Raw genomic sequence first — 11,873 nt, forward strand, 5'->3', positions numbered from 1 at the left:
TATTAAGTTCTATGGTTAAAATTCAAAAACGAATAACTGCAGAAACTTAAAATTGTCATCAAATATTTGTATTATTATTTTCTATATGTGGTAATTTTCAAAATATAATACAAGGTTTCGCATAAGTAGTTCATACTAAAATTATAAAATCTAAAACATAAAAGTAAAATAAATGGCTTTAATAGCTATATAAAAAAAAAAAAAAAAATTAAAAAAATATACATTTCAAAAAATACTCAGTAAAATATAAGCTGACAAAGTGTTTCCGATCAAAATAGTTTTTCATATACAATGATTCATTATTGAATTTAAATTTAACATACCCATAATAGTGATCCATTCAACACCTAATGTACTGCAGAGCGGTGCCCACTTACTTACCTTTTTAATTTATAATTTTCTAGTACTTAATTTCAAAATTATGGTTGACATAAATCTGTTTATTTTTAAAATTGTATTATTTTATTTATTGCTTCTATTTGTGGTTAAGTTAGGATTGTGTTATATACTTATATGTATACAATTGTCTAGATGAAAAAGTAGACTATTAAAAACGCATCTTTTTTTTTTGTGTCCATTAACTTGAAAGTTATTTTAATACGATTTTAAAACAAAGTTATTTTTAGTTTTTACCAATATTAAGTACTTACCTATAGCTAATAATATTAAATTTCAGACATTTCTAAGAGGCAATGTCAGGAAATCTTTCGAAATTTTATAGTTTTATAATGAAACTTTATAGGTACATAAATACATTTTTGATAAGTAGGTGTGCACTTAAATAACTTTTAAATACATTTTCTGATTTTAAAAACATATTTTCTAATATACAGTAGTATACCTATCAGTCATCCAGTCAATAATCTATGGTAATATTATTATACAATATTTAGGTATATTTATCAATGGTAATATTATATTTTATTTTGGAAATGTTTTATCTATTTTTTTTTTTATTATTAATGATAATCCACATAATATTTACATCTACGGTCCTAAGGATGTTTACAATGATACAACATTTAAAATTTTTGTACCTACGTGATAATTAAATAATAATAATAACGAGGACAAGAATAAAAATAAATTGTGAAAATTAAAGAAAATAACAGTAGCCAGTATAGGTAATATACTTACAGTAAAGTCGGTTATGCCAATTAGTAAATATAAATCATAACCACAACGTAGAGCTAATAGACAATTTTTATAATAATAATTACGATAAAAGTTTTAACTGTTACCTATATGTTATATACATAGATGTATGTGTATTTAACAAAGGAGGTCGTGAGGACGGCGCCATTTTAATCTACGCTGAAGCGGATGTACCTACCTATATGAATATTGCACCTAATAAAGCGAGCCTTTAGAAGTAAACAGTGAATCTATGAACATTTTCAGATCGAGATTTCAAGAATAGTAATGTAGGAATTCTTGAATTTTGACGTCTTTGTGTTAGTGGAAATTTAATACTTATTGGTATTTAGTTACTTACCTATATTAACTAATGAAACCATCTAAATCATTAAAATTGTTATATCATTTACACCAGCTCAATAGGTACTGTATAAGATAAGCTTATATAAGTTAGATAGATATAAGGTATAAAAATAATGCTACGTTCTTACGACTTAACGATGTACATCGGACACATGTATTTATAATAATAAATTGGTGTCCGTTTTGTTTTAAAAGAATGCGGGAACATAATATTTCACGAGTTTACTGTTTAGATACCCAACTACCGATAATGTCCTTTTAGGTTATTCACTGTAAAGGTATCAACAACAATATTACAACTGACGTTACTGATAATACACTATCATTAACACAATCACTATATTATCTGCTTTTTAAAATGTTATAAATGTTTTAACAAAATGCAAAAAACAAACCATGATGTTTTAAATTCTAATACAATAAATTACATTTAATGGTAATTAATAATATTTAATTGTTTTATACTTTTCGTTGCCGAATCTCAACGGAACTTAGCTTACTTGTTGGTGACTTTCCATCGACCATATGTCATTATCCAAGTCTCTTGAATACTTAAACTGTTTCAAATGTACTCAACCATTCAGGTACCTATATTATTAAAAAAACATTTATTATTTATCTGAAATGAAATATTGCATAATATGACACCTAATAGTGTTTACTACAGTCTGCCAGTAAACTTTTGACACTACGTGTACTTTTACATTTCATATTCGTTTTATTATTAATGACACACACACACACACACACACTGTAATGATAATAAAAGTAGTGGTAAATTGTATCAACTACATTGCATTTTAACAAAACAGTTTTAGGTATTCGTTTAGTATGTGACCTACCTGTATTACTGAGTTTAGTGTGTGACCTACCAAGACAATTATCTATATTATATGAATGGAGAGTATATTCTTGTTTAAAAAATATAGGCTATGATCAATGATCATAAAACAGTAAACCATTTAAAAAATGTTGTTGATCCAACTACTGTAGCTCATACACATGCAATTGAATGTTCATGGGGAGTATTAAAAACTAAAATCCTACGAAAAATGCATGGAACTGATACATGGATTGTGTACTGATATTCTGTAATAATAAAATAACCTAATTATATAATTTATAATTTGACTGTTTTTAAATTAATTTTGACTGATATTGAATGTAATCCATAATCTGTAATAATAAAATAACCTAATATTATATAATTTTTTATTTGTATGTTTTTAAATTAATTATCAGCCCGGTAGGTCACGCATGCCAAACGAATACCCAGTTTTATTTTACCGCTACCATTATAGTGAATACGGACCTTAATAGATTATTACATTCAAATTTAATATTACTAGTTATTCCTAAAGAAAAACTGTGCAATAACAATTGCAACAAAAATTAAAAAACATATATTATAGTAAATATCAATTACTTAGTAAAAAAAATCATATTTTTATTATATATACAATTTAGGTGTATATTTATTTATTAATAACAAAGTATTAATTTATTTACTTGGAACAAGATAAAAAAAAAAAAATATTTAAATACAAAGAATCTTATTATCATAGGAGAAATATGTTTTTAGTCTACATTCATAGTTGTTAATAAAACTATTTAAATAAAACAATAATTTTCCAATTTTCTTGCTAAGACAACAATTTTATAACAGTTACTGATTAGTGCCTATTCTATTTATATATTTATATTACCTACATAATTTTTATTCAATGTTACTAGCTAGTTATAAATATTGAATTATACTGTAATAATATTAAAATAAATATGAAAAATCACTGTCAAAATTTTTTACATAGGTTTCAAACATCTACTTTCGATAAATACCATAGGTGTCAAATATTCATGCTTTATTTGTATTTATCCTTAATAAGAATGCCACATTTGTATGTGATATCTACAACTTACAATTTTACTATTTTGCAAATGTCTGTGAAATAAAACCAATTTTGTGTTGTCAGCTTTAATATTAGACTATTTTTGACTTATAAATTATAATTAAACTTAAAAGTAAGAATATTATCTAGAGCATTTCTTAGGCTTTTATTAATATTTCATTTAGTGAAATATAACTATAAAACATTAAAAATTAAAAATGCAATTACTCACTTTAAAATTTAAATTATTAACAGTTTACGAGATGCTTCAGTTAAAAATGTACGATAGGTCAATACATTTTGATATATAAGTTAACAACACACAATTGATTCTGTTGAACACAAATATGATATGTTGTACATATTTTATGAGATGAAGACTAAACATGTGCATGTGATGTCCTTTTAAGATGATTTAAATTTTATTGCATGATTTTATTATTTGATTTTATTTTTTTTTTCAATAAATTTCTATTTTCATTTTTAATACATGATTTAATTTAATAATATTATTTGATGAATCAGTTGATTATAATTTATACAAAATCTTACAATTTATTTGCTGTTAACCATGGTATTTCTATTACTATATGTATTGTCTAGTATTTTTTAACTGTAACAAATCTTATTTATTTTTTTTATTTACAAAGTATATTTTTATATAATTTTAACTATTTAAACAAGCTGTCTGACTTTCTGTTTTTTAATTGTTTTTTACTTAAATGCTATTCATCATTTTTCATACAATCATACTTTGTCAAAATGTACTCCTTACTATTATAATTTAATTGTCAAAAAATTAAGGATCATCCTAAGTACCCAATTTAATATTTAACTTCTTTCACTAATTTATTAAAACATTGTTTTAATACTTATATAATTATATACTTAAGATAATATTTTATCTTTTTTTAGAGGCTCTACTACAATTAAAACATTTAAATCATAATATAATAGCATAACCTACTAATATAATACATTTCTATCTTTTTCACTATACTGATTTTATGTCAATAAATATTTACTCTTTTCAAAAAACTACTACACATCCCTCTTTCTCCAATGAAAATTGACATCCTTTTTTAATAATTGAATAACACATGAAATTTAAAACTAATAAAAGGAATATATTTTTTAACCCTCAAATAACTTGTTATTTGGTTTTCTAACTTTTCTAACTTCCTCTAATATCTATCATTTTAAAAGAATACCTTCATCTGTTAATATTTAGTCATTATTTGGTAATTTGTTTTTTTATGTATTATTAACACTTCTTTTTTTGTGTCAATGCTAAATTAATTGTTATTGTATAAGCTATATATATATATATGTATATAAATATATACTGGATTATTGGACCCTATATGAAAGACTTAATGGAATCCTGAATTATTTTTTTAAGGAATAAAATAAATATAATAATGTCTACTTAAATGTTTTACTTCTTATCAAAAAAAAAAAAAATATGCATTTTTCAACTGATTTAAACTATATAATACCAAATCATTCTTTTGCTTACATTTTTTTTCATTTATTAAAGTACTATCTAACTAAAAATATAAATTTTCTTCTAATAATATCTGATTATTCTGATTTGTAATGAATTGATAAATAACTTACTACTCCAAACATATATATATCTAAATAAATCTTATAATTTTTTTATTATAAAATACTCCTTTGATTAGTAGTTGTTGATATGCTCTTGACAAATCCAAAACTTATATACTTTCAAATAAATTCTCAATATTAGGAAAATGATGATTCTAAACTTTTTTAAACTTAATAAATATCATTATTTATTTATTTTATAGTAATTATTAATGACTACTTTAAAATTAACACAAATTCAAACACTACTATCATTTTTTAGAATCATTTGACATTTAATAAACATTGCTTGTTTTAAGACACCTTCACTCACAAACCTGTTTATTTATTTGTCCACCTTGTCACTTAATTCAAACAACATTATACACCTGTAAACATTTTATCAAAAATAAATTTAACTTATTTTTTTTAACACTACTTTAGTTATATAATTTGTTATTGACATAGTTTGTTGTCTTTAGTATAATATTTGTATAATTGATGGCAGTGTGTGTAATATATAAAATTTGATTAAATTATTATATATCTCTTCTAAATGAATAATTGAACTTAAAATATTAAAATACTACTCTAGGTGAACATAGTTTATATTATATTTATATAAAAAGGAAATCTAATTTAACAGTGAAGTCTAGCTTAAATCTACAATTTTACTTTTACTCTTGTTAATAAAACAAACTGACTATTGCATTAAAGGTATGTATATCAAAAAATATTTTAAAATAAATATCTTTGTTTACTAGAGATTTATAGAATTTTGAATCCATTTCCATTTTTATCTTCTTATTTAACACCATTGTTGGCACTATAGTAATTGTTTCCCTATTTCATAAATTAAACTTATTTTATTCTTAATAACGTTACATCTGTTCAATTTTCTTTGAGATCCTATGTCTACTGTTTGTTTTTGAGGACACTGACTTTGAAACTTAAAATTTTAATCCGAACTCCAACATCTGATTTTATTTCTTTTATTACAGCGGATACCGCTTATAAGATTCACTTTAAGACCAGCACATATATTACATAAAATTAAATAAATGTAATTATACATATACATTGTTATCAAAATGTTATTATTATTTTAACTTCTTATAAATGAAATCTGATTTATAGGTTTTACAATTTAATTAATAATATGTATTTATTAATTATAATCATAGCTTGCAAACGTTGAAACGTTATAATAACGTTATATTTGACAAAAAATTATTGAAATTTGTAAACGTAATTATAACAGAAAACGATAAATTTGAATAATTAAATAACACAAAACAAAACATAACGATTAACAAAATATAATATATATTATCATTAAACAAAACATAACGCAAAACGTTATATATGATTAAAAAAAAAAATTAATTTCAATTATTTAATTAAAAAATTATATAATATGCTAAAAATGTTAATTCTGAATAACGATAAATACAAAATTTGTATAACGTTTTAATTGTAAATAACGTATAACAATTTTTTTTTTCAAATGCAAGCCCTTATTATAATAAAAAATAGTGATTTTTGTTTGTTTGTATTTTCAATTAATATTTCGCAAATATACTCATATTGTGTATTAAAATTAGTACACATTTTTAGTTTTTCGAATCCAATTTGTTTTTAAATTTTACCTAAAAGCTTATTTAATAATACTATTTTTCTTACGAAATTCGAGTCTTTAGATAACCAATTTGTTTTTAATGTAATTTTAAGTAAAAGAGAATCGCGGAAGCAACGCCAGCTCTTTTTCCTGGTATGGTCATCACGGTTTTCTTATTATCGTAGGTTTATAATCACTAAAACTAATATTCATTATTATTCTAGTATTTTATTTTTATTTTTTTAATGGTTCTAAGTCTATTTTATACACTATGTATACTTATTATAGATACAGTACCTACCTAAAGTACTAGATCAAAAGTTCTCAAACTCTGGGTCGCGATCATATTTTTAGTATGCCGCGTTATATGTTTAAATAATATAATATTTTAGACATGTGTTACTTTTTCTCAAATAAATAAATAAAAAGGTCATTGATATTATTGTGAGTCGCCAAAATTTAAATAATTTCCAAAATGAGTTTTGCCACAAAAAGTTAGCAAACTTTTGAAATAAGTTAACAGTTGTTATATTGTTTGTTTTCAATTTTTATGTATAATAGGTATTTTTAAAAATATAAACTATTAAGTAAACAAAATAAACAAGATTATAAAAGACTACAATAGCTGAAATACAATTTTAAGTACCTATTAAATAATAAAAATAAAAAAAAAAAGTGAAGATATTGCTAATATGACTATAGTTGTTAAAATTAACAAAATTATTTTGAATTAATATTATATTTACGAAGCAAAGAAACAATAGCGATTTCATTATTTTATTTCTATAAATATCAGTTAAAAATTTATAACTGAGTAAAAATGATTTAATTTGAATACAAAGTTCCTCAAAATTTGTTCATTTACAAACTAAAAAAGTATCGAAAATGTAGTTGTAATATTTTTTTATAAATTCTCAACACTAAAAAATATTTGAAAGCATTTTTTAAGATCATGAACATTTTCAAGTTATTTTGCTTTCAGAAATTCAGGAATAAATCTCTTTTTATATCCAAAATTTGAAGATTTAATACAAAATTAATCACTAGTTTTTCTACAATTTTACCTATAAAAAAAAAAGTTGCATTAATTTTTTATGAACGTTAACGTGTAGATTATTATTTTTTATGCATAAGTTATTTTATGTGTTTAAATTATTATTTTCTACACATAGTATAATTCTCAAAATATTTTGACTCTTTTTGATGTATTAAAAAAAAAAAATAGAAGTTTTCGATTTTTCTTTATAAATTGTTGACAAAAAATTATTGACTGAATAGAGAAATAATGATTGAAAATTGGTTACAAAGTTTCATAAATCATTAATTTCACAATGAAAAATATTGAACTTATATTATATAGTCACAAAAATTTTTTACAAATGTTTAAAGTTGGAATTTGAACAAAATCGCAAAAAAATACAAACTATTTTTTTAGTTAGAAATTCATAAAAACTTTTTTTTTATACTTAAATTTTGAAAATTTTATACAATATTCCTCATAAATAAGTATTTTATACTAAAACCATTAAATTTAAAAAATGTTTTTTTAAACATTTTAAGTTCAAATTTAGAGGAAATTACTTATTTACAGTTTAAATGATGAATAACAATGTTATTATTATTATTATTATTATTATTATTATTATTATTTAAAAACATTATTTGCGAGAACTTAGAACCTTTATTTATATTGTATTATAATGCAATATGGAATTTTTTTTTTAATATTATCTAATTATACTATTTAACCTATTTTTACTGTTTTACGGTATTTACATTTTAAGTTATTTAAATTAATTTAATACGGTAATATGATTATAATAATTAAATACTACATTATCTAAGAAAAATTATATCAACCTACTGTGATACTAAAAGTAAAATCATTGACTTTAACATCCATATCATAAAATAAACTTTGTTTAAATATATGCTGACAACCTATGCTGTCTCTGCTTAGAATGGTTTTTCGTAGACAATATATTATTGAACTTAAATTTAACACATCCATATCAGTAACCCACAGTTTAAATTGTTTTTATAGTTAATACATTAAGACAGTTAAATTTTGAAATTATGATTAACTCGTAACTCGTAAGTCTAATAAAAACAATTATAAATTGTTTACCTGTGATAACCTAATCTAACGCACAACAAAAACTGTAGATATTTATTGTTGAAAATTGAAGACATATGAAATTAAGTATTGTAGATAAATTAGTGTAATTTATTTTCAAATTATGAGTGTTTAATGCATAATTAAAGATTTCTTCCAAAAAAACATTTGTAAGAGTAAATATTTGAATACATATTTGAACTTTTTAAATTATGAAAATATTAAAAACTCCGAATTTTTCACGTTTAACAAATACTAGCCGATTGTATAATGCTTGATTTAAAAATGTTTTAAATGTAATTTTTTGCTATTTACTTTATTTTCACTTCATATAAACTTAACAATCATGAAAAACAATGGTTAATAAAAATTATATATTCATATCTTTTCTAAAATGATTAAATATAAAATATTAACAAAAATATTGGTCTGACCGTTTCGCATATTTAATCAAATAATCACTAAGTACCTACGTATAGTTAAATTAGATTAAGCTCAATTTAATCAACTTAGAATTTTAAGACTAAAATGTATTTATATTATTTTATACGTGGTTTTTAATTCACATTATCATCGTATCGATATATTATGTTTTAGAAACAAAACAATATGCTGTTCAACTGTCCAAGTAATAAAAGCTTATAATATGGGATATCGTTTTAGTGTATTCTTATTTAAATTATATTAAAATCGAATTACAATCCACTTCGACAATTTTACTGTTCTCTCTCCTATCTTTTATTTTAAATATATATACAATTAATGCTTGTACAATGTTATCACCATGCTCAATACCTCCCCAGGCATGATGTCAGTCTTATTCATTTTTTATTTCTATTTTGTTTTTTAGCAGGAATACAACATGCTGATTCACAATTTCACAATTGACTGTGAAACCCTGATGTATCAACAAATCACAAACCGCCGTCTTCAAACTCGTAATACCCAAATTATTTAGTTACTACGTTATTGTACAAAAAATAAATTCAATTTGGTATGTATTCGAACATAAACTTAGTCTATAAAATTAATCAAGTTGATGACCTTTGGTGTATATTTTAGTAGAAGCCGATAAAATACGCGTGACGACGTTAGTAGCTGGACCAACAACTAAAATGAGTGATCTTCCGGGTGGTTCAAAAACGCGCGAAGGCGATAAACCGTTCACATGCAACATTTGCAACATGACATTCACTTTAAGCAGCCATCTAACTAATCACCGACGAACACACACAGGCGTGGAGCCTTACCCATGTGATATTTGTGACAAATCGTTCGCCGATAACACCCATCTGATGAAGCATCGACGGACACACGTGGTCGAGAAACCACACTCGTGTGAATTTTGCGACATGACTTTCACTCAAATCAGACATCTGAATAAACACCGGCGATCGCACATGGGCGATAAACCGTTCCCGTGCGACATGTGTGACAAAGCGTTCGCTGATAATAGCCACTTAACGCGACACCGACGGACTCACACGGGCGAGAAACCTTACCCGTGTGGCGTGTGCGATAAATCGTTTGCTGATAGTGATGGTCTGACGAAACATTGGCGGTGGCACACGGGTGAAAGACCGTACCCTTGCAATATATGTGAAAAGTCGTACGCTGATAGCAGTAGTCTGACGAAGCACCGGCGGTCGCATACCGGCGAGAAGCCGTACTCATGTGATGTTTGCGACAAGTCATATTCTCAAAGCAGTCATCTGACAAAGCACCAAAGGACACACATTACCGATAAACCATTCCCGTGTGACATGTGCTTCAAGTCATTCACTGATAATGATTTTCTTATTAAACACCGGCGTACGCACACCGGTGAAAAACCATATTCCTGTGACGAGTGTAACATGTCGTTCGCTCAAAGCAGTAATCTGACAAAGCACCGGAGAACGCACACTGGTGAAAGACCATACGCGTGCGACATGTGCGATCAGTCGTTCGCTGTTAGCGCCAGTCTTACTAAGCACCGGCGGACGCACACTGGCGAAAAACCGTACCCGTGTGAGGTGTGCGACAAATCGTTCGCTGATAGTGGTAGTCTGACAAAGCATCGCCGGGTACACACGGGTGAAAAACCTTATTTATGTAACATATGCGATAAGTCGTTCGCTATTAACGGTAACCTGACGAAGCACCGCAGGATACATACGGGTGAGAAACCTTACTTATGCGATGTCTGTGATAAATCATTTGCTGATAGCAGTGGTCTAACGAAGCACAAGCGTACCCACACGGGTGAGAAACCGTATACATGTGATGTTTGCGAAAAATCGTTCAGTGATAGTGGTACTCTGAAGAAGCACCGGCGAATAAAGCACACCCAATCGGAGCAACCGTTTTTAGCAAACATGGTAATAGATATCACGACTCTAACCAACACACAACAGTGACAAAAGTTATATTTTTAATATTAACAATACTATAGTTATGTTTATTTGATAGTATAGTCACATCATTGGTGGATAAAAAAGGGACAAGAGGACAATTGCCCCCTCTAATTTATGCTGATTCCTTATAAATTAAAATGTATATTGATTTAATGTTCTAGTTTTTAAAATTAAGTATACATCATGTATTAAGACTTATTTATTTAACTATGGTACCATATTATATTAAATATTTATGTTAAAAACATTTTTATAAAATGTATTTTTTAGATTGGAAGCATTGGTTCACTATTATACTGTATATAAATTATAAATAAATATTAGCAGATAAATAATTATTAACAAAGACATTAAAAATTATACTATGAATGATGTTAAATCAATTAACTAAGTAAGTATAGTATAGAATTTTATTACTATTTTTTGTGGGGCGACAGCTTCACTATTATATAAATATTTATATTTCATACATTTATGTAGTTTCATAATTTGAAAAATCATGCCCTTCCTTTATACACTTTTGGTACCACTACTGAGATATTAATAATATAAGTAAGATGTTAAAAATTGAAAATAAAACCTGTAATTTTTCAATAATAAATTGAGATTTATTTTTCTATGTTCACCACTAAAACATATTTTCGTTCTATAATCATTATTGAATATTTTGTAACATACTTTTGACATGATAACACCAGTGAATGAACAAATTAGTTTTGAATATTTGTTTTTATATATTGTTTTAAGTTTTTTTTTTTTTTTTT

At 25.0% G+C, this 11,873-nt stretch overlaps 1 protein-coding gene across 4 annotated transcripts; it reads left to right on the forward strand.

Annotated features, from left to right (window-relative positions):
• Positions 1 to 1,893: 1,893 nt before the first annotated feature.
• Positions 1,894 to 11,308, forward strand: LOC112595156 (zinc finger protein 271-like). 4 transcript variants are annotated; one of them, XM_025340254.1, is made up of 3 exons: positions 1,894 to 2,084; positions 9,564 to 9,707; positions 9,776 to 11,308. In XM_025340254.1, exon 3 carries the CDS (start codon positions 9,829 to 9,831, stop codon positions 11,110 to 11,112), a length of 1,284 nt encoding a protein of 427 aa, XP_025196039.1. In that variant the 5' UTR covers positions 1,894 to 2,084; positions 9,564 to 9,707; positions 9,776 to 9,828; the 3' UTR covers positions 11,113 to 11,308. The 4 variants fall into 4 exon arrangements, with proteins under 4 accessions (XP_025196039.1, XP_025196040.1, XP_025196042.1 ...); XM_025340255.1 differs by having other exon boundaries at positions 9,779 to 11,308; XM_025340257.1 differs by having other exon boundaries at positions 9,567 to 9,707.
• Positions 11,309 to 11,873: the final 565 nt, after the last annotated feature.

The sequence above is a fragment of the Melanaphis sacchari genome, unplaced genomic scaffold (genome assembly GCF_002803265.2).
Source record: "Melanaphis sacchari strain LSU unplaced genomic scaffold, SCAv2.0 Contig25_pilon_pilon, whole genome shotgun sequence".
NCBI classification, from domain to species: domain Eukaryota; kingdom Metazoa; phylum Arthropoda; class Insecta; order Hemiptera; family Aphididae; genus Melanaphis; species Melanaphis sacchari.

Bases quoted from the DNA above. Each gene is read 5' to 3' on its own strand.
- LOC112595156 (XM_025340254.1), top strand. From the start codon at position 9,829: ATGAGTGATCTTCCGGGTGGTTCAAAAACGCGCGAAGGCGATAAACCG.